This window comes from Sceloporus undulatus, chromosome 5, assembly GCF_019175285.1.
Source record: "Sceloporus undulatus isolate JIND9_A2432 ecotype Alabama chromosome 5, SceUnd_v1.1, whole genome shotgun sequence".
Classification (NCBI taxonomy): Eukaryota; Metazoa; Chordata; class Lepidosauria; order Squamata; family Phrynosomatidae; genus Sceloporus; species Sceloporus undulatus.
The window spans coordinates 188,251,941-188,275,320 of NC_056526.1; the positions used below are offsets into that span (position 1 = coordinate 188,251,941).

Below are 23,380 nucleotides of genomic sequence, written 5' to 3' on the forward strand. Positions count from 1 at the left end.
CCTTCACCATTTTAGTCATCCTCCTTTGGACACATGGCTCCAGTTTCTCAATGTCCTTTTTGAATTGTGTGCCCAGAACTGGACACAATATTCCAGGTGGGGCCTGACCTCAGAGCATCCTATATCTGTGCATTTCATTTTTCTGCGCTATGTACAGCACCTTACATTTCTCCCTGTCGAAGTTCATTTTCTTAGCTGTGGTCCAGTTTTCTAGTCTATTCAGGTCATTTTGAATCTTGATCCTGTCCTCTGGGGTATTAGTTATTCCTCCTAATTTGGTGTCATCTGCAAATTTGATAAGTGTGCTCCCAGTTCTTTCATCCAAGTCATTGATAAAGATGTTGAATAGCACTGGGCCCAGGACAGAGCCCTGTGGGACCCCACTGGTCACTTCTCTCCAGGATGAAAAGGAGCTAAAATAAATATTTTGGACTTCATTTCCCAGAATCCTCAGCCACGATGGCCAATAGCCTGGGATTCTGGGAGCTGAAGTCCAAAATCCCTTAAAGAGCACACTGCCCAGCTTGCTCCGCCTCCAGCGACCGACGCGGCCCTCTGATTGGTCGACTGGAGTGATTGACAGCCCTGCGGCCCACTCCCCTCACCGGATGGCGCTGACGGTCCGTCTGTATTGGCGGTAGCGCTCGTTGACCACCAGCATCTCGGCTGCGTCGACCAGGGGCGGCGTTTTGACCCTTCCGGCCTTGGACTTGGCCGGAGGGTCCGAGCGGGACTTGCGGCCCCGAGAAGGCACCGCCAGGAGCGGAGAAGCCCGGCCTAAGAAGGCGGCGGATGGGCCCGAAGTGGCCAAGAAGCCCCTCAGCATCTCGGTGGCTGGGAGGGCGGAAGTGCGACAGAGCACCGGAAGTGGTGCCTGGGCACGACGGGAAACGTAGTCTTTCTGTCCTTGATCAGAGCGGAAGTACGGCCGGAAGTAGAAGAGGAGCACCTTGGGAAATGTAGTCCCTTAACCCTTTTTTGAGTGCGAAAAGGAGGAACGAGGGACAGGCTTTTCCGCCTTCATTCAAGGCACCGGAAGTAGTACTGAGGGCCGATGGGAAATGTAGTTCCCTAACAGTGGAGGGTTTATTTATTTAATATTATTTATTTGTTTATTTATTTACTTTTGGGGGTTGCAGCTCTCAGAATCCCCAGACGACATCATGGCCAGATATTTTAAGAAGAAGACAAATTTATTATTATTATTATTTAAATTTAGGCTGAATTCGCATGTTTTTACCTCAAGACCCACCAAAATGTTCCTGAGGCAAAAGCATGGAGACTTGGGCTGCTTCCACACTGGAGAAATAACCCGGTTTGGCACTGCTTTAACTCTTTTCTGGATCAGGGCTATGGAATTCTGGGAGTTGGAGTTTGTTGTGGGCCCATTGGTCAATACCTGTATCCATGACTTGGATGAAGGAACAAAAGGCACACTTATCAAATTTGCAGAGGACACAAAACTAGGAGGAATAGCTAATACTCCAGAGGACAGGATCAAGATTCAAAATGACCTGAATAATAGACTAGATATAGATATAGGATGGATGGGGGACACCTGGCTTAAGGAGACATAGAAGTATAGTGTCTAGATTAGATCAATGGAAGTCATAGCGCCACTCGATTCTGCTTTGGTCAGAATCCACCTGGAATAACATTGTGTCCAGTTCTGGGCACTTAATTTAAAAAAGATGTGGGCAAACTGGAGCCATGTGTCCAAAGGAGGGCAACTAAAATGATGAAGGGCCTGGAAACCATGAAGCCCTATGAGGAGAGACTTAGGGAGCTGGGGATGTTTAGCTTGGAGAAGAGAAGGTTAAGAGGGGAGAGCCCTGTTTAAATACTTGAAGGGATGTCATATTGAGGAGGGAGTAAAGCTTGTTTTCTGCTGCTCCAGAGACTAGGACCCAATGGAGCAATGGATGCAAGCTACAGGAGAAGAGATTCCCCCTCAACATTAGGAGGAACTTCCTGAGAGCAAGGGCTGTTTGACAGTGGAACACACTCCTTCCTCAGAGTGCGGTGGAGTCTCCTTCCTTGGAGGTCTTTAAGCAGAGGCTGGATGGCCATCTGTCAGGGATGCATTGATAGAGAGTTCCTGCATGGCAGAATAGGGTTGAACCTGATGGCCCTTGCTATCTCTTCTAGCTGTATGATTCTATGACATCTCCAATTGTGTTTTTCTTCTTCTTCTCCTGTTCAGTTTCTAACGTCTTGCCTGAAGAAGAAGCCCATGGAGCTTCGAAAGCTTGCAACAAGTAATTTGTGCATTTTGTTTGGTCAATAAAAGGTATCACTGATGGATTTTTGCTTTTATTTGTTAAATGGCCAACCCTGAATATTTTAAGATATAGATATAGATATATATTTTAAAATGTTAAAAGATCTTCATGGCAATCTTGAAGTATTGCTTTGTTTTTAAAAAAGTTATTTATTTATGTATTTATATAGCGCTGTAGATTTACACAGCGCTGTACACACAAAAACAAAACACATAAAAGTAACATACAACCCTTCCATCTATGACTTTGTTAACCACAAGGACACTCGCATGTGCAATTGATCTTTAAGTAACTTTATTGGGAATCCAAAACACCACGTATTACAGACTTTTGTTGTACACATTTTATTTTGCAAATGTGTCTTTGCCACTTTCCCCAAAAGACATATTTGCAATGGAAAGACACATCCCTTCGAGACGCAGTGGTTGCCCACAAGTTCGTAATCTAAAAGCACTTTCCCTTGGTTCCTGTTCCTTGAATCTTCTCAGTCTTGATCACACTCTGAGTCTATCATGCAGCCCTCTGAAACAGAAAGAAAACATGCTTGAGACGTTGTATGCGGCAATATTTGACTTTGGGTGCGTTCCCACTATGATTTAAAGCGAATCGCTGATCGGGATACATGACCGTCATTCCCATTTGAAACCAGTTCTGATCCTACTTTGATTGATTTCTGTTGCGATAAAGCGAGACAAACGCACCGGACAACTAGGAACGATGGCTCTGAATCACATCGTTTTGGAGGAGAGGGACCAATATCAGGGGGGTGTTTACCATCCTCCTCCGTTTTTGGTAGACCCACCTCTCTCAGCACTGCCTTTGTGTTTGTGGTGTGACTTATGGGCACGTAATTTATGAAATTGATAGAAGATTTGATTCACTGATTTTGCAACTACTTGCAATCAGTGAGAGAAGTAGGTGCAAAACCAATGAATCGAATTTCCTATCGATTAAAAAAAAAGATAGTGGATTCAATTCATTGCTTTTGCAATTACTTGCAATTACCCGGGCAATCAGACGGCAAAACCAATGAATCAAATCTTCTATCAATTTATTTTATATATATATATATATATATATATATATATATTAGTTCTCTATTACACAGCACTATAACTGTGTGTAGTGTGAAAGGGACCCTAATCCAGTATTCAAGCCATGCTGGCTCTCTCCAGATCTATCCAGAACTGCTTTATTTCCCTTTACTTCATACTTTATATCCTGCTAAGTGTTAGCCTCAATTTATCCACGGATCATTTCAAAACCCATAATTATGGCCCTAAAACCTGACCTTGACTTATACATGAGGTCAACTTGTAGTCGAGTACTTATGGTACTTTGTTGTTGTGTGCGTTCCCATTTCTGACTTAAGGCTACCCTATCATGGGGTTTTCCTGGTAGATTTGCTCAGAGAGGATTTGCCATTGCTTTCATCTGAAGCTGAGAGCATCCAGGTTGACCAGATGTCTGTCTGTCCTTCCTTCCTTCCTTCCTTCCTTCCTTATATTAATTTGTATCCCACTTTTCTCCCAAAATGGGATGCAAAGTGACTTACAGTAAAAAAAATGACAAGTAAAAACTTAGAAAAATACAATAAAAAACTTACAAAAGTGACAGTTCTGGGACATATTCTCCATTTTGGCCTTCTGTCCAGGAGGAATTCCCAAATTGTCCTCCATTTTGAGCATGACTAAAAAGTGCCATGCAAATGTTGAAAGTTCCCCTCCCCTTAGTTTCAGCGTAATGCATAAAGGAAAAGAATAATTTAAATGTAGATTCAGTCAAGTGGTTTGTTGCTGGTAAAGTACAATGTTAAGCTTTTGCCTTGCTGGGAGATTTATCAATATATTGCAGGCCAATAAGGCATTTTAATGAAGATAAGGTCATCTGAAAAATAGGGCTGAATACATAATAAAATATAGTATATGTAATATTGTTGTAAATAAGCCAAAATGAAGTGAATTTATATTTATATTAGTGTTCTTAGCTTTTGTTTTGTAATGCCCTACATTGTTCTTGAATGTCCTATATGTTCAGGTGCCTTGTCCTCCTTTGCGGTTAAGACATCTGGTCTCCATGTGAGCATCTAACTTGGCCAAAGTCACCCACTGGATTTCGTGGCCAAGCGGGGATTCGAACCCTGGTCTCCAGAGTTGTAGTCCAACACTCAAACCACTACTGTTGAAAAATGTCAGGGATAGTAATGGACCTCTCAAGCAGAGTAATCAATTGGCAAGGCAGAAGCTGAACAACAACCACACCTACCCAATAAACTGTTCTTTTATTCTGTGTTTAGCTGTATATTTGTTCAGTCTATGGTCTGATCTGCCTCAGGATTGGGAGAAAGCCAGGATAATGAGAAAGTAAGTAAATACATAAGTATCTTTAGGATGCTATGGGACGCCGGGAAGGCCTCACCATTGTTGCAGCAGATGCCGGATGCTGCGCAGGTTCCTCCATTGTTGCCACATGGTTTCCTTCCAGACTCGCAAGGGGTTGGCAGGAAGCTTTCCTCTTGGCATCTCATGGTTTCCGCTGTGCCAAAATAGCAGCCCAGCTCTTCTCCACAACAGATGTTGGGTCCAAAGCAATGGCCCCGGTTTCTAGGACCACAAGAGAGGCACTGGTGGGAAACACAAACAGTAAGGAAATGTGATTTCATCCCAGGCTGGTTTGCACAGTCGGGCATTTGGTTGTGCAAACGTCGACAGCTGAAGTTGGCTGCATCTGCACTGCAGAAATAATGCAGTTTGGTGTCACTTTAACTGCCATGGCTCAATGCTATAGAATATTAGGAACTGTGGTTTTGTGAGATATTTAACCTTCTCTGTCAGAGAAACTCTGGTGCTGCAACAACTACAAGTCCCTGGATTCCACAGGATGAAGCCATGACAGTTAAAGTGGTGTCAAACCGCATTTATTCTGCAGTGTAGATGCAGCCTCTGACTTGTTATTCTCGTCAACACACCACCGTTAATTAACTTATTTCTCTCCTTTTCTCCAAAAACGCACAAGGTAGCTTAAAGTAAAGCTAACGGTGAGCAGTGATTCAAAATCTAGTCACACTGGTTCCTAAGGGCCCTTTCACACTACACAATTATTGCACTATATTCTGTTATGGCTTAATTTTACTGAGACTTATAAATACCCCCTCTCTTTACTACAAATCCCAGGATTTCATAGGATGTAGTCATGGCAGTTAAGGTAAAATATACCACTATAACTGTGTAGTGTGAAGGAGACCCTACTTCAGTATTCAAACCATGCTGGCTCTCTGCAGATGTCTCCAGAACTGCTTTATTTAGATTTACATATGCATCTTATTTTACACAAGGGGCACCAATAAATTCAGCCTGGAAGAGACTAACTCAAACATCTGTGGCCACAAAGGGAACCTGAGCACTTTATTCTTACTTGGACTGCTTCTAGACTGCAGAATTGATGCAGTTGGACACATCTTTAACTCACATGGCTCAATGCTATGGGATTTGTAGTTTAGTGAGCTATTTCATCTTCTCTGTCAGAGAATTCTGGTGCCACAGCAAACTACAAATTCCAGGAATCCATAGGATGGATGACATTTAAAGCAGCATCAAACTGCATTAATTCTATAGTGTGCCAGCAGCGTCAGACACCTGTGGAGCTTTTATTTCCGAAAGACGGCCACATAAGTGGCTTAAATATACTTGTCTCTCTAACTCCTGGACCTCTTTCTTCTCACATCTTAAAAGCCACCCCATCTTTTATGTCTTACCTTTCGGACTTCCATGTCCAGAATGGAGCGCTTCCCTCCGATGGGGCAGTTCTGGATGTAGCAAGCGGAAGAGAGAGCCAGGAGCCAAAGCAAGCAGAAGGCCAGCGTAGTGTGCGACATGGTCCCAGTCTTTGCCAGTGGCTTCTTCTGAGGAATGGCAATGGAGAACCTCTTCAGGTCTTTCCCTGGATGATGACAGGTATATATATACTGGCGGACAGGCCTACTCCTCCGTGCCATCACCCTCTTACGCATTTCTCTTAAAACATACAACACATTGCTTTTCACGTCAAATGTCTCATTTAATAAGCCAAGGTCGCAGGCGTGAGATCAGCTAAATATGGATAATTTTCTCTTGTCACATTTGCCCCCCCGCTCCACCCAACTTGGGTAGAAGATGTATCAAAGGCCAGTAATTCGCCTTAATTGAAGAAGTTTTTGATGTCACCAAGGGTGAAGGAAGAGGATGTTAATACTTTGATTTGGGCTATCAGGAAATCTGGAATGGATGGCAGTGTTCAGTGTGTTAACCAATGGCCTGGGACAAAGGTCTTAATTTGGCATTTTTGAAGAGTGCCGACTATAATTTAGGAGGAGGACATCCATGTTTGGTAGCTATCGCCTTTCCTTTTTAAGCTCTGGCTTAATCTACAAAGCAGGGATAGGAGTCATGTACCCTCCAGATGTTAGCCAAGATCTTGCATCATGTCTGTGTAATGTAAATCAACATTCACATAACATATACCCAATATTTCAAAATGGAAGCCAGGGCAGGCATGAGGATATGTTACATGTGGCCAAGCAACATTAGACTGTGGTCAAGATGGCAAAGGTTATGAATGAAGAAAAACAGAAAAGCTAGGGAAAACTACAGCAATTTGCTTTTGCCTAAGCCTGTTGGGAAGGATACAATTCTGCACACTCCTCTCCCCTTTATTGTGTTAATCAAGTGCAAACTACTTTTGCCCTTCAAACTCTGCTTGCAGCAGCTGGAGTAAGCTGAGGACAAAGGAGGAAAGTGTGAGGAAGAGAGAGAAACTAGGACATTTAAAAGCAGCTGAAACAGAGGGATGACAACAAAGGATTAAGCAAGACTATCCTTGCCAAATTGGGACTGTTGGAAGGTATGACCTAGATAAGTGGTGGTTGCACTGAACCACCCTTTAGATGGACCCCATTGTGTAACTGAAAGAGTATTTGCTGTGTCCACAAAGCCAGTGAATCAAACAGTACATTGAAAGCATTGATGAATGATTATGTAATATCCAAGAATATGCAGCTGCATGCTCCAAAGTTATGCTGGCAGAACTCTGCTTATGCAACTATGAGCCGAATACAGATGGTACAAAAAAGATGGTTGATGTTGTGTGCCTTCAAGTCCTTTCCAACTGATGACAACTCTTAATGCCTTAAGGTTGTCTTGGCAAAATTTGTTCAGAGGAAGTTTGCCCTTGCCTTCCCCTGAGGCTGAGAGAATGTGACTTCTTGCCCATGGTCACCCAGTGGTCTTTCATGGCCAAGTTGAGAATTGAACCCTAGTTTCCAGAGTCATAGTCCAACACTCAAACCTCTACACCACACTGGCTGCAAGTATGGACAGTCAAAACATTACAATTGGATGTGTAAAGGAGCTTACATGTGCATAAAACACCAAAAGGGTGCCATCTGTGGTTGACTGCAATTCCCAGATGCCCTAGCCAGCAAGCCAGTCAAAATGAAGTGGATCCATTCATGTGATAAGTAAGTTATTACAAGCTATACTATAATTCTAGAGCCAGCATTGTATAATGGTTTGAACTTTCAGCTATGACTCTGGAGACCGGGGTTCGAATCCCTACTTGGCCATGGAACATCACTCTCAGCCTCAGGAGAAGGCAATAGGAAACCCTGCGCTCTGAACTAATCTTACTAAGAAAACCCCATGACAGGTTTGCCTTAGAGTTGCCATAAGTTGGAAATGTGGGCACAAGACAACAATATAAAACAATAAACTATATTAGAATTGTAAAATGATGTTATAGCATCATTTAAACAACTGCTCCTAAACTGAAAGGAAGGAGATACTGTTTTATTAAATAACATAAAGTCCCTGGTTGTATAAGTTGTGGAAGTATTCGTTTATCTGCTAAGTGTTTTTATGTACAGAAGGATGTATCCTTTTGCTGGACCAGTAGATGGTGCACAAGAATAAGAAACAAGGATCTAAACATCTTTACAAAGGGAATTGGTGTATATTTCATTTGTGTTAGCAATGGCTAGGTCTTCTTTGACACTTGTGGAATATAAAACTTCACCAGTGTACAGTACTTATATTGTATGGAGGCCTGGCAGAATAGCAGAGGTTCAGAAGGGTGATGGTTTTATTCTAGTTGGGACTAACCTAGGCTAGGATTCTAGCTATGATCTTTTATTAGATCAAAAAAATGTGGATACTGTTAAGCCTTTCTTCAAGGAGCTATATGACAAACATAACAACAACAACAATTTATTTAGGTCATTGACCAGTACAGTTGGCCCACTTTATCCACAGATTTTTTTATCCACAAGTATCCACGGCTTGAAAATATTCCAAAAAGTATAAATTCCAAGTAGCAAACCTTGATTTTTCATTTTATATAAGAGCCACCATTTTGCTATGCCATTATGTTTAATGGGACTTCAGCGTCCATGGATTTTGTTATCCATTGGGGATCCTGGAACTAAACTCCAATGGATAACAAGGATCCATTGTATATAAATAATGAATATAATAATCAAAACATGGAGCATGGTTAATCTCTGCCATCAAAGACATCATTAACATTAAAGACTATTAACCATTTGAAGATGTATCTTACACATAATGTAGCAAACACTTTTTACTTTAAGTATAACAATTTCATTCTGACTATCCAACAGATTGCGTAAATAAAAAACATAAGAGTGTCCCAGAAATTTAGGGGGGGGCGGGTTACAAACAGGCAGGAAAAAACATCTTCAAGCATCATTTTCTGAAGCTGGACTGAGTCCTGTCCAGCACACTGCTAGCCCTGAAGCCAGCCTAAGAATGCATGCATAAAGCAATAATGAGATGCCAGTCTATGGGCCTGAACAGACAGGCCAAAATAAAGCTGCTTCAGACCACTTTGGAGGTATGCTGTTTAAATGATGCATGTGTCCTTAGAGGCCGGTAGCTGCACCAAAGCTATGCTCCCGTCCTAAGGACTGAGGTGCAGCTTTTGCGCAGCTTCTGGCCTTTTACAATATGTGTAGAAGATTTTTTTTTTTTTTGTTTGGCCCCCCCCCCCCCCCCCCCCGTTTGTATTAATATAGATATTGATGAAATAGGTAGAAAGCCAGAGCAGGTTCACCATGAGATTGAACTTGGAGTCACCAGGTATAGATATAGATGCAATATTTAAACCTGTATATACAGCTGGATAAAGTAAAGAAAGAAGTGAATAATATGAATATCAGGGGTAAGAGAAGAGAAATTATTGACTGTAAGAAGTGAAGAATAATACAGTGATACCAATTGTAAGTAATATAGGAAGAAAGATGTAGAATAACAGTATATATAGAAGAATAGGAAAATAATTAAGGATCCAAGGAGTCACCAAAACCACTATCAAGTGATTGAAATAAGGGAAAGAAGAAGAAGGGGATTTTTGAAAATGTTATCTTGTGATTTTAGATATAGATATAGATATTTGTTATTGTGTGTCTTCAAATCGTTTCCAATTTATGACGTCCATATCACAGGGTTTTCTGGGACTGAGAGATTGTGACTTACCAAAGGCCATTCAATGGTTTTCCATGGCCATGAGGGGAATCGAACAATGGTCTCCAGAGTTCAACGCTCATAGTCCAGTGCTCAAACCACTACACCACACTGTATATATACATGTATATATATTTATGTATATTCAATAATATATAGAATTCAATAAAAATCAATGAAATAAATTTCAGATGGAAAACTAGAGCAGATTCACCACCGCGGTGAACTCAGAGTCACTAGTAGCTGCCGGAGGTAAGTAATTCTTCTCCTAAGATAAGTCTCCCAAGATGAATACAGATGAGTAATATCAGCTATTAATGAAACAAGACAGGATTCATATCTAGGCCATTGTACCTGTTGCTCCTTGTCTGACCTTTGTTAGAGCCAATAAGCCTCTTCACAAAGATTGCAGCTGCAGAAGATAACCCAAAACTCTCGACTGTAATGAATATGGCAGATGAGCAATATTGCCGCCTCCTGCCTTTGACTGACTTAATTGGCCACTAGCTCTGATTCATCATCTGGAAGGTGGCCTTTGCCACCTCCCTTCTTTTGCTTTAAGATTTGGCACTTAAGCAAGACACAATAGACAATGCAGAGAGGTCAAAGAAACAATCTTTGTTGCCCTGGACGATAAGAAAGGTTGACTGGTTGACATTACATTAGAAAAGAATATTTTTTTAAAAGATGACTAATGAAAAGAGACATTAGCAGAATATGTCTGTTACTTGATGAACGACGGAAGCAGAAGATCATGGGAGAGGAAGGAGGTCACAAGGGCAACCGATTGCTCCATTGGTAAGTCTTCCACGTATACCAGCCACCGCATGAACACATCTCCATTAGGCACAGAAACACAAGCATGTATAAAGCAGGATCCGTCTATCCTTATTGCACAGAGAGCTCCAGCACAGACTCATCAAGAGAGTGAGCCAAGCTGTGCTGCCATCCCCATCAAGGCTGAATGGTGTGTGAACAGTGGAGTGCAGTGGTGAGTGTTTCTTCCTTCATAGAATCATAAAACCATAGAGTTTGGAAGGGAACTTAAGGGCCATCTAATCCAACCACAAGGCAGGAATCCATGCCTAAAGCACCCATGCAGGGTGACCATCTGACCCCTTTAACACTTCTTAGGTCCAATCTGCACTGCAGGAATAATGCAGTTTGGCCCCGCTTTAATTGGCTCTGCTCCATCCTATGAAATCCTGAGATTTGTAGTTTGGTGCGGCACCAGATCTCTCTGACAGAGAAGGCTAAATATTTCACAAAGCTGCAGATCCCAGATTTCCATAGCATTGAGCCATGGCAGTTAAAGCAGTGTCAAACTGCATTCATTCTGCGGCTGATTCTTTCACCTTGCAATCCATCTCCATCTTGAGACTTAAATCTAATTACAGATCCAGTTATTATAAGATTTGGCCAGATATCTTGACTCCCCGACCCAGCCTGGGCTGCCTAAATATCCTAAAGGCACCAGTTCCAGTCTGATCTTGGAAGCTAAGCAGATCTGCCTGGTTAGTACCTGAATGGGAGACCGCGAACAAATACCAGGTGATGTAGGCTATATTTCAGGGGACAGGACTAGCAAAACCATCTCTGAGGATCTCTTGCCTAAGGAAACTCTATGAAATTCATGGGGACACCGTAAGTCATCAGGCAAGTTGAAGGCACATGATGAAGAAATCTGATGCCAGTTCTGAGTTACACCGCAACTCATGTTCCCCATATGTCCAGTGATGGGTACTTTGATTGTCAGCCAAGGGATAAAATCTGGGTAAAATTTTGATGTTGCTGCTGCTGCTGTTGTGTGCTTTTAAGTTATGGCAATCCTAAGGGGACTCTATCATATGAGGAACATGAGTTGGAGTGCAACTCAGAGCTGGCATCAGATCTCTTTGTTAGGCTATGTGTGTATGTACCTTCAATTTGCCTGTTAACTTATGGTGACCCCATGAATTTCATAGAGTTTTCTTAGGCAAGGGATCCTCAGAGATGGTTTTGCTAGCCCTGTCCCCTGAAATATAGCCTACAGCACCTGCTATTTGTTCAGAGGGGTTTTACCATTGCCTTCCTCTGAGGCTGAGAGAATGTGACTTGTGGATTTCCCAGACTGGGCGGAAATTTGAACCCCGTATGTCAGTGTCTGGCAACGAAATAACTTTTGGGAAAGCCTAGAATTACACCTTAGTTTTGGAGCAAGGCACAGAGGTACCATGAGGTTTCCATTGAACTGTATCCAGATATCCTGCACCCGATGAAAATGCCCAGCTGCTCCTGTAGAGAAACATACTCCAAATTCCAGCCAAGACAGATTGCGGAGGAATATAATCTGAGACTTTCATTTCTCTCTGGCTGTTTTAAATGACACTAATATTAGATCCAAATGACTAATGAAATGAAATTGGTGTGAAGTGTGCAGATATCATGAAGAGCAGAGCACAGCCCTTTTCAGTAGCTACTGTTCTTTCTTTTTCGATACCATTGTGTTTCGGTCTGACTCCACTTTATGGAGGCTCTCTTTTCTTCCGTGAAACCAAGAAGGAAAGATAAAGGGGGGGGGGACACTAACTATTCTGGTCAGAACAACCTTTGGGAGGGAAGGAGATTCATTTCTAAGGCTGAAATGGGTCAATTACTGAGGGGAAATGCTATTGTGCTGGAGAACATAAATCCTTCATTCTTAGCCAGAGGAGAATAAAAAAAGATCAGGTCAAGAGCTCATCATCAGATGAAGGAGTGCGCATGCAGTGGCCCTACATAGTATTAGTATTAGTATTATTAATTTGTATCCCTTCCTTTTCCCAGGTCTGGGACTCAGAGTGGTTTACAATATTAAAAAGTAGTACAATTAAAAAGATATATTAAAATAGAATTAAATTATTGCAATATTAAAACAGATTGTATGTTAAAAGAATGAAATATAGTTTAAAAAAGATAAAAGTGTTTTAAACACTTTAAAACATTATTATTGGACTCAGGCTCTCATCATTCCTCACCGCTGGCTGTACTACTTATGGCAAAAGGAAACTGGGGTCTGGCAACATTTGGAGGGCTACCAGTTGCCCAACCAATTATCTGGTTGGGCAACTGGTTGCTGTCAATTGCTGCCAGTTGTCTAAAGGATTGTTTCCACAGCTTGGAAAAGCAACTTTAAAAAAAAAAACCCTACTGTATAATTCTTAGAACTATTGTGGTTGAGGAGTTATAGAAGTTACAGCTGAAAAAAGGTAACATTTCCAAAGTTTCCCTTGTACCATACTATGTATGATACATATGAATATGGATGTATGTGTCACAGTATGGTCAGGATTGTCCATGCCATTGTATTTCCCATCGCTATGTATGGTTGTGAAAGCTGGACAGTGGCGGAAGCAGATAGGAAGAGAAGCAACTAACTTGTAATTGGTGCTAGAGAAGAGTTCTTTGGATACCAAGAACTACTAAAAAAGACCAATAAATGGGTCCTTGAGCAAATCTGTTCTGAACTTTCTCTAGAAGCCAAGATGACTAAACTGAGGCTGTCATACCTTGACCATAATCACAGGAAGACAGGATTCACTAGACAAGACGATAATGCTTGGTAAGGTAGAAAGCACTAGGAAAAAAGGAAGACCACATTTCAGATGGAGAGAATTAATCAAAGAAGCCACTGGTCTAAGGAGTTTATCACACAGGAGGCTAAGTGCCTAAATCCCATGCAGAAACGGGATTTAAATCCCGGAAAAATCCCGTTCAGAGTCATTGGGGCACTGAGCGTTAACGTGAAAATAACCTGCTCAGAAAGTGGATAAAATCAGCCGCTTTTTACTTTTGAGAGAATCCGAAAGCAGGGCTGTTGAGGATGACTTGGAGGTCTCTCATTCATAGGCTCAGCATAAGTCAAAGTCAGTTTGATGGCAGTTAATAATAACAACAATAATAATGATTTTCTGGTCCATTGCTTTTCCATATTCAGATGGAAGAAGAATGAAAAAGGAGGCAACATACAGCACTTTTTGTTCTGCTGGGTGCCTTAAAGTTGTTTCTGGCTTATGGTGTCCCTAAGGGAAATTTATGACAGGTTTTCTTGGCTAGTTTCTATTATGCTTATCTAGAACTATATCTTATTCAGCAATAGGTCCCCTGCAATCTTAATTGAAAGCTTCCTTCTTGTGGTTTTTTCTGCATCCTTTCCTTCCTGCAACAGTAAGTAGTATCTCACCACCCCCACCCCAACACACCCCATTAGACCAGAATATAAACTTTTAGCCTGGCATTTCTTTGGCCAGTCCCCATATCTTCACTGCTATTAGTTGTTGTTGTGTGCCAAGTTATTTTCCTTAAGAGGTACCTATCATTGTGGGTTTTTTTTTTGTCAACCTTAATTTATCTGTTCTTCCTGATTTCTAGCTTTCATGCGATGTTGCTCAGCTACATGAATCCTGGTTTTCATCTGTGAGATGCTGGAGGGTATGATGAAGAAGCAGCCATCCTTCTGGATCTCCTCGGTCATCTTCCTACATCAAGCTGCAGAAGCCCAGGTGGACAATACTGGTCACCCCTGCCCTCTCCTAGTCACTAGATGGACATACAGAGCCACCCAGGTGGCAGAGAGGGAACAGAAGAGATCTACACCACACTGATGTAGGACAATGGTCCCCAAACTTTGACCATCCAGATGTTTTGGACTTCAGTTTCCAGAAGCCCCAACTGGCTTGGCCAACAGTAAGAAATTCTGGAAGCTGAAGTCCAAAACATCTGGAGGGACAACGTTTCCCAAAACTGTGATTCTCCAGATGTTTTGGACTCCAGCGCCCAGAATTCTTGGCTGTTGGCCAAGTTGGCTGGGGCTTCTGGGAGCTAAAGTCCCAAAATACCCAGAGGACCAAAGTTTGGGAACCACTGATGTAAGGTTTTGGCCACTGTCTGGGTGAATTTTCATTCAGCCCAAGCTAATAAAGCCCCCCCCCCCCCCGTTTTTGTGGGGCATCCATTTCGGCTCCCCTGCGAAAATGGAAACTTGCTGATTTTCAAGCCCCATTGGCTTGAATGGTGGTGCGTGCCTATGGGCACCCGTGGGCACCCGCTGTGGGGGTGCACCTTATTTTGTCTCTTCCCCCCCCCCCCTGTTTGCTGCTCACAAATGGGTGAGGGACGCAGATTTCAAGTCCACGAAAGCAGAAGGGCCACTGTAGTAGAAAGTAAGGCAGACAAAACCCTGACAGCAATCACTGGCAGCCCAAGTGCTATGGCAGGCGGTTTGCTGGAGGGAGTCTTCCAAAACCTAGTTTAGAGAATCTTCCATTCTAATTTAGCATCCTTGCTCCAGATTTCTGCCTCCCAGAACAGCAGAGCAAGAGCCTTACTGTTATAAAACTTCAGGCCAGAATTTATCAACTGCCAGCCTCTGGTCTAAAACTCCCCCTTGGTCTAATTCATGCTTTGTTGTTGTTGTTGTTGTTGTGTGTCTTCAAGTTATTTCTGACTTATGGCGACCCTATCAAAGGTTTTCTTGGCAAGGTTTGTCCAGAGGGAGTTTGCCATTGCCATCCTTGGAGGCTGAGAGTGTCTGATTTGCTCAGGGCCACCAAGTGGCTTTCATGACCAAGCAGGGATTTGACCCCTGTTCTCCAGAGTCATAGTGCAACCTTCAAACCACTACACCATACTGCCTCCTTCTAATTCATGCCATGAGCCTGAAATTTTAGGGTGGCTTTTGTGTAATACCACCCCACAGAAGCTTGTGCTGACAGTTTAATTGTACCTGGCATCCTGTTAGCAACTTACTCCTGTGTAAATGTTAAGAGTTTGCACCATTTTCATGCATGTACTCAGCATGGTGCAATGGTATGAGTATTGGACTAGGATCCTTGGAGACCTGGGTTCGGATCCTGACTCAGCCATGGAAACCTACTGGGTGAACTTGGGCAAATCATCTTCTCTCAGCCCAAAAGGAAGGCAATGGCAAACCCGCTCTGAATCAATCTCACACAAAAAAGGTTTGCCATAAGGTGGTGATGACTTGAAGGCACACAACAACAACAACAACAACAACAACAACCCACTGACTGCTAGTTTACGTGTTTACTCATTTCCTCTTTAGAGTTTATCACATGAAGGAGATTGGGAGTTTATCCTGTGAATATCCCTGAAAAATAGCGTAATTACGTGAAATGATTTCTCATGACATCTCGCAAAGCCTGCCATTAAAGTGGTCACAAACAAGCATTAACACACATCTTTTTACTTTTTGGATTTCAGAGACAGTGCATTTCCGATATCACTTTATTTGTGCAATTGCGTGTGATAATCATTCGCCCAATTACTCATCATTTTTTCTTTATTTGCGGGATGCTTTAAATGCACTTTAATCTCTCTTTAATGCCAAAATTAGCCCCAGTGTGATAAACTCTTTTGTCTGCTTTACCACACTTGCTCTTTTTCTGCATCTATCTAACTGAAATCATTTTTCTTCTCTCTCCTCCATTAGCTTTTGCATTTGATTATGAACCACTATTGTAAGTAAAGTGACTTTTATCTATTTTACCAAAAAACCCACTAAGCTTGTTTCTTTTCTCTGCTAGTCCCTGGTTGTGTTTGGAGGGATGCAGTTGTTGTTCAGCTCAGTTCCTTACTTTGCTTGAGAGACCCACTACTATCTCTCACATTTTCCAACAGCAGGTTCCTTTACGTAAGTGGCTGGATATTTTTACCCAAAATGGATGTCCATATTCAGTTGAAGGTTGTAGAAGCAGAAGTGTGCTTGCATTTCTATTGTATGCACGGTGCCATTGTATATTGCACACATACATTTTTCATTACATATACAGATGTGCATTTCACATTTGGATCATTTTCACCTTTGTTTTTTCATTCAGTTGTGCAGCGCTGAGAATTGTAGTTGATGCAGTCCTGAGAATTTAATCAAAAATGTCCTACCCCTTCCCCGCTCTCAGGATCATGTTTCACAGATAGAAACTATTTTAAGTCAGTTTTGTGATTCAGAGTTTGCAATATTCACCATTTGGATTCCAGATTCCAGAATCCTAGTTCTGGAAGGAAAAGTCAGAATGTAATTTTTCCAAATTCTGCTGTGTGTGTGTGTGTATATATATATATATATATATATATATATATATATATATATATGCGCCATGCAACTGTTGGTGCTATGTGTCATGGTTTGGACCTCTGCTACCAGGCAGATGGGTTTTAGAGTCCTCCTTGGCATCGTAGCCAAACATTACCAGCTGTGCAGTAGAATGAAAGCATTCATTTGTATTAATGACCTTGTTGGATACATTTGGATTTGCTTTGCAGTTCAAGGCTAGCTACTTTATCATATGGGGATGGGATATCATTGCCCTGTCCCTATACTATGCTTCTCATAGGAGCTCAGCGAGTACTTTCCCTCTTAAGCGTGCTTATTCAGACAATATCTCATTCATAAAGCATGAGTGAAAGTGATCATGCAAAAGGCTTTCTCACTACATCACGCTGCTCCGGTGAATGAAGTAGAATTGTCCTGTGTATGAAGTGGTATTGCCCCCTCATTTCCCATTATTTGGTATTATTGGAACATCCCATTAATGCAATGCCACTTCACCAACAGGACATGACAGGATCAGCGTGATGTAGTGAGAACACCTTTCGCACGATCATTTTCATTCACGCTTTTTGGATGAGATAAGGACGCCCGTCCCTGTGTGATAAAGTCCTAGGAAAAGATGGGAAGGTTGTGAATGGACTGGGGAAGATAATTTTTCTTTGTTGCCAAGGCGCTTGCACAATTCCCATTATTATTGTGGGGAGGAGGGGAGAGGGGTTACACTTACCATACATACTTTGATTTTCTTTGTTTGCTTCTGCACTATATAACCCTTGGGAGGCTTCCATCGGACTCAGCCTATGGTGGTGCACCTCAACTCAGGCTCCCCATACATCCAGTAATGGGGAATTTGTTTACTGAGGGATAGTCTGCGTAGAATTTGTTTGGGGGCTCAGTTCTTCCATTGCCTGTGTGAGGATGCTGAGCCCGTTGGGAAAAGAGCTGGAATGCCTCTCTACTTTGTAGTTTGTTTTCTGCTGCTCCACAGACTTTGGTCCAAAACACACTGCAGACGTAATCTAGTTTGAGACCACTTTAACTGCCCTTGCTCAATGCTATGGATTTCTGGGAACTGTAGTTTTGTGAGATATTTAGATATTTTGCAGGGATGTCATATCGAGGAGGGAGCAAGCTTGTTTTCTGCTGCTCCAGAGAGTAGGACCCGGAGCAATGTATTCAAAGTACAGGAAAAGAGATTCCAGCTAAACATTAGAAAAAACTTTCTAAGTGTAATAGCTGTGGATATATGATGCCTCAGAGAGTAGTGGAGTCTCCTTCTTTGGAGGTTCTCAAACAGAGGCTGGATGACCATCTGTTTCGGGGCTATTCCTGCATGGCAAGGGGTTGGACTGGATGGCCCTCTATGATGCCCTGTTTCTACTTGCTGCATCATTGACCATCTCTCTACTTTTTCCTACGTTACAACAACAAAGTTGAAGTTTTGCTCTAGAATAAACCCAGCATATCTCCCCACATTCTTTACACCCACGAATATGAAAGGTGCCACGCTTCCACACATCAGTGACAGAGAACAGATTTCACCACACCGTGCCGTTAACAGACTTTTATTATTTGCTGTGTATTTACATTTTACTCACAAATGGTTCCTTCTTTATATCACTGATACCTCCTTCTATTTCTTTTTCAGAGGGCATGGAGAAATGCGAAAGAACTATAACAAGCCATTCCAGACCAACTCTGCATTAGTAGCCTCAGTAAAACTGCTGTTTGCCCTGCTGTTGTTGCCTGTTTGCATTTGCCATGTGCATCAGTTTGAGGAGCAGGTCTCCAGTTGAGCTGTCCATCACTGTCAGGTTCTTTTCAGAGGATCCCCGACTTCTTTCACCGTTCTCATCCACGCAGGCGGCATCAGCGGTGCAGCTCTCTTGAGAAGAAAGAAACCCAGAACAAGGATATTTTAATCAGCAAGGTACCAGAAGGTAAACACATTGAGTCTGTGGGGAATATCTTTGGGTTGACACCATTTAGGATGGATAATTTCAAAAGATTTTTTTTCCCGAATGGCTGAGATTTTGCACATTTTTAAAAATGATTTTTCACATTTTGGATTTTTTTGGAGTGGAGAATTGTTTATACAAAAAGACAGGGGTTTTTGTTGTTGCTGTTCAAAAAACATGTTTTTATTCAAAAAGGTCCATCTTGGGATAAGATATAAAGGTTGAGTCTCCCTCATCCAGAATTTTAAAATCCAAAATATTCCCAAATCCAAAATTGTCAACATGTGTGGCTGAAATAGTGGCACCTTTGTTTCCTGATGGTTCAATTTACAGAGTACACAAACTTTGTTTTATGCACAAGATTATTAAAAACATGATGTATAAAATTATCTTCAGACTATGTGTCTAAGGTGTATATGAAACATAAACATATTTCATGTTTAAACCTGGATCCCATCTCTAAGATATCTCATTATGTATATGCAAATATTCCAAAATCCAAAGAAACCCCCAAACCAGCTCTTCCCCAAAATCCAAAACACATCTGGTCCCAAGCATTCCAGATTTGGGAGACTCAACCTGTAGTAGATTATGCTCAAAATCACTGTTCTGCACAAAATTGGTCAAGATCCTACATGGCCAAGCAAAGTGTTACAATTTCATATATATAACCATCTCCCTTCTCATCACTCTTTGACTGATCAGTTTACTCTAATAGTCTCTTCTTCCATAACAACTGAGTAGGATTGGAAAAATGACTAGCTGGGGGCAGACCTCTAGTATCATTTTCTGAGATCTTCTGGGGACCTTTGGAGATCTCAGAGGATGTCATCATTTTGCATCTGGCTAACAGGGATACAGCCAGGTGCTTCTTTGATCCCTTCTGCTTTCCACTGGTCACAGAAGGGTCCTTAAGCAGAAGGACAGTGAAATTATGGATTGCGGGGAGGGATTCTATTATTCTGGAAAGAAGACGAGAATACCAACTACACAATGACCAAAAAGAAAGGTCATATATATGTGTATGTTGAGACCCAGCATGGTGTAGTGGTTTGAGTGATAGACTATGCTGACCAGGGCTGGTTTTAATGAGAATGTGTGACTTCTTTGTTGAAGCAGCTTCATTGGCTGATGGTTAATTTCCAAGCACAAGTCAAACTGCTTGCTGTGACTTATAAAGCCCTATATAGGATAGGTCCAGACTCTCTGAAAGACCATATCTCCCAGCTTTGAGCCCACATGTGTTTTAAGATTATCAGGAAAACACTTTCCCCAAACCCCATCCATCTGGTGAGGACATATGAGAAGTCTTTCTTGGTGGCTGTTCCCAAACAGTGCAATTGCCTTCAATAGCCCTCCATCATCATAATTCTGCCTGACAATGTGGGATCTGGGCCCAAGATTTTCATTGCATGTCGCTTTACTCTCTCTCTCTCTCTCTCTCTCTGGCTTTGATTGTGAGTTATGTTGCTTTAACCTTGTTGTCAATTGCCTTGGGTCCCTTATTGGAAGAAAGGTGGGATATAAATTAAATGAATAGATGTGTTTCTCCCCCGATTGCTTACCATCATTGCAGCAAATGCCGGATGCAGCGCATCTCCCACCTGCGCCGCAAGGTCTCCCTCCAGTCTCACAAGGAGAAGGCAGGTAATTCTCTTCCAGGCAACGCAGGGTTTCGGAGGTGCCAAAGTAACAGCCCAGCTCCTCTCCGCAGCAGATGCTGGGGCCAAAGCAGTTCCCCTTGTTTCCAGGGCCACAAGGAATACACTAAACGGAAAAATAAAGTATTGGGAGGAAGGGTGAATGGTAGCATCCAGGAACTGCCTAAATACTTTAAAGACACCTGATCTCGCTGATTAGTACCAGGATGGGAGACCATCAATGGATACCAAGTGATGGAGGCTATATTTCAGAGGAAGGAACTAGCAAAAACACCTCTGAGGATTCATTGCCTGGGAAACCCCCATAATTCATGGAGTTGCCATAAGTTGACAAGCCATTTGAAGGACCATATATCCATTTATGAACCCATTAGAGCTCTAAGATCTTTGGGAGAGTCCCTTCTTTCTGTCCCACTATTTCTAAAGCCTTGCAAGATGCTTTTGAGTCAAGTCTCAAGTCAAGGGGCACACTTTAATAGAACAAAAGTAGGTGAGCGTGGGAGTGGGTGGGTTGGAGTTTCAATAACTAGAACATCAAGAAGACATGCACAAAGTTTGGTAAAAATAATAATATCAGCAATGTTATCAAGATTGCATTTTGAGAGAGCAGGACTTCCCATAAGTCATGCAATAGGTTTCCAAGGACGTGCAGGATTTGAACCCTGGTCTCCAGAGTCATGTCCAATGCTCAAAGCATTATACCAGGCTGGCTCTCTTCCATCTATTGTGTGGCATAGCATTTGGATTGGCATTCAGGACAGTGGGACCTTTGATATCTGCTGGGGTTTGGTTCCAGGACCCCCCTTGGATACCAAAATCCATGAATGCTCAAGTTGCATTAAATACAAGAGCTTAGTCAAATGGTGTCCCTTATATAAAATGGCAAAATCAAGGTTGCTTTTTGGAATTTGTATTCTTCTGGAATATTTTCAAACCATGGATGGTCGAATCCGTGGATAAAATATCTGTGGATATGGTGGGTCAACTGTACTGCAATTACAGATTTGTAACCTAATGTTAGGGATCCGTAACTGATTCATGATCCTGGCACTATTGCCAAGATTGTAAAAGCCCCCCAGTTCTACCTTAACTGACCACCAGCCACTGCAAGCGACAGTGGTCAGTTCTCCTGTGGACTGGGGCACCTGAGACTGATGCTTCTGTCTCCTTCCCAGCAGCGATCTCTGATGCAAGGAGGAGTTGGAACAGAGATTTGCTTCCAGCTGTTGCATTTGAGATCACTGTCAGGAAGAGGATGGAAACAACAGCCCACCGTGCCCTGACTGACGGAAGAACAGTCCTCCATTGCTTGCAGAGGCTGGTGGCCATTATAGTTGGAGGGCTGCTACCACACTGCAGAAATTAAGCAGTTTGACACCACTTTAACTTCCATTGCTCCATGCTGTGGGATTCTGGGATTTGTAGTTTGGTGGGGCACCACAGCTGACAGGGAAGGCTAAATATCTCACAAAGCTACAAATCCTAGAATCCCATACCATTGAGTCATGGTGGTCCTGAAATGGTACAGAAAAACCACAAATATACAAACAGACACTAATTTGCTATATAGAAAAAACATACAAGGAAAAAAAACACACTTAACAAAAGAATCTGCACATATATACCTATCTATCTATCTATCTATCTATCTATCTATCTATCATCTGTCTGTCTATCTATCTATCTATCTAGATAGATAGATAGATAGATAGATAGATAATTTGACATGATTCATTTATTCATTTCTCAAACACAGTACAAACACCATTTGTTTTCAGACAGGTAACAATACAACAGCAATTCAATTGTTGTTAGAATTACCATGATAAACTTTCCATTATCCAAATTTTTTATCATTACTTAATATAATCGCTTCTAAACTTTTCTACCAACAACATTTATTTATATTATTCCCATTCTACCTTTATCTGATTTTCTCACGTTGGCACCTCTCTCTTTTCGTATCCTGTGCGGGTTCCTCATTTATTTCCCCAAATGCCTCTTTTCCTCAGACACAAGAATCTGCACCTGTTTGAGGTGGTTAAACCAGTCCTGCAAAACAGGTTCAGGATCAGTGTTGCCAACTTCCAAGGAATTCCCCGGAATCTGGGAATTTAATTAATTTCTTTCCGGGGAGGTTGACTGAATAATAATAATAATAATAAATATTGGGGAATTCCGGGGATTTTGGATTTTGGTAAAGCATTCCGGGGAATATCTCTGAGGCTTGTTGGCAACACTGTTCAGGATCCCAGATAGTTCCCTGCAAGTTTGGATTTAAATCAGGAGCAATTTCTCCCACCCCAATCCCACATGGAAGCCAACAATTGGAAGTATCTTCTAGGTTTAGCATTGACCACTGACCAGGAAAAGATAAAAGGAGTTGGATGCAGCGTTTTCTTTTTATCAGTGGCACCAAAATATAAAACAAGATTCATTCATTCATTCATTCATTCATTCATTCTCTCTCTCTCTCTCATGCAGACATATGCATCAAGCCAGCCTCTGTGGTACCTGTCGGATCTCGGTGTCTGGGTATGCTCTCTTCCCTCCTCGAGGACAGTTCTGGATGTAGCAAGCTGAAGCAAAGGCAAGGAGGCAGAAGAAGTAAACTGGGGTGGATGTTGCAGGCATGATGGTGATGGTGGTCTTGCAAGGCTTGCTGCTGCTGCTGCCTCCAGTAGTTTGCATCTGTCACCAGACTGGACCACCTGCCTATTTATACCCTTCCTGGCTTCTCTTCCCACCATCGACGTAATGCCACCACCGGCATCATGGCCAGGGTTGTTTATTCCCTCTCTTGCACTCCTCCTCCCCAACTGAAACCTGCGTCGCACACAATAATTGAGCCAATTTGGTGCCGAGACAAGCTCAGGTC

The 23,380-nt window shown here is 42.2% G+C and overlaps 3 protein-coding genes across 3 annotated transcripts in view; all 3 read right to left on the reverse strand.

The window, feature by feature from the left end:
* Positions 1 to 867, reverse strand: part of MRPS26 (mitochondrial ribosomal protein S26) — a 5,280-nt gene extending 4,413 nt beyond the window's left edge. Inside the window, exon 1 of the mRNA XM_042466441.1 lies at positions 606 to 867. Within this exon, the coding sequence (XP_042322375.1) occupies positions 606 to 826 (221 nt within the window). The 5' untranslated portion in view covers positions 827 to 867. The remainder of the gene's footprint in view (positions 1 to 605) is intronic.
* Positions 868 to 2,658: 1,791 nt separating this feature from the next.
* Positions 2,659 to 6,156, reverse strand: LOC121931928 (neurophysin 1-like). The gene is made up of 3 exons (XM_042470087.1): positions 6,037 to 6,156; positions 4,701 to 4,905; positions 2,659 to 2,804 (listed from the first exon to the last, which is right to left on the reverse strand). Exons 1-3 carry the CDS (start codon positions 6,154 to 6,156, stop codon positions 2,767 to 2,769), a joined length of 363 nt encoding a protein of 120 aa, XP_042326021.1. The 3' UTR covers positions 2,659 to 2,766.
* Positions 6,157 to 18,439: 12,283 nt separating this feature from the next.
* Positions 18,440 to 23,323, reverse strand: LOC121931485 (vasotocin-neurophysin VT-like). The gene is made up of 3 exons (XM_042469310.1): positions 23,017 to 23,323; positions 20,407 to 20,608; positions 18,440 to 18,768 (listed from the first exon to the last, which is right to left on the reverse strand). The coding sequence occupies exons 1-3, from the start codon at positions 23,191 to 23,193 to the stop codon at positions 18,596 to 18,598; spliced, it is 552 nt and encodes a 183-aa protein (XP_042325244.1). The 5' UTR covers positions 23,194 to 23,323; the 3' UTR covers positions 18,440 to 18,595.
* Between the last annotated feature and the right edge of the window lie 57 nt (positions 23,324 to 23,380).

What these genes read in the sequence shown, in the direction of transcription:
- LOC121931928 (XM_042470087.1), bottom strand. Translation starts at nt 6,156, where the DNA reads ATGTCGCACACTACGCTGGCCTTCTGCTTGCTTTGGCTCCTGGCTCTC. An exon ending in TGGACATGGAAGTCCGAAAG is followed by an intron (nt 4,906 to 6,036) that starts GTAAGACATAAA and finishes GTTTCCCACCAG; the next exon opens with TGCCTCTCTTGTGGTCCTAG. An exon ending in CGGCATCTGCTGCAACAATG is followed by an intron (nt 2,805 to 4,700) that starts GTGAGGCCTTCC and finishes TTTCTGTTTCAG; the next exon opens with AGGGCTGCATGATAGACTCA.
- LOC121931485 (XM_042469310.1), bottom strand. Translation starts at nt 23,193, where the DNA reads ATGCAAACTACTGGAGGCAGCAGCAGCAGCAAGCCTTGCAAGACCACC. An exon ending in CAGACACCGAGATCCGACAG is followed by an intron (nt 20,609 to 23,016) that starts GTACCACAGAGG and finishes TTTTCCGTTTAG; the next exon opens with TGTATTCCTTGTGGCCCTGG. An exon ending in CGGCATTTGCTGCAATGATG is followed by an intron (nt 18,769 to 20,406) that starts GTAAGCAATCGG and finishes TTTCTTCTCAAG; the next exon opens with AGAGCTGCACCGCTGATGCC.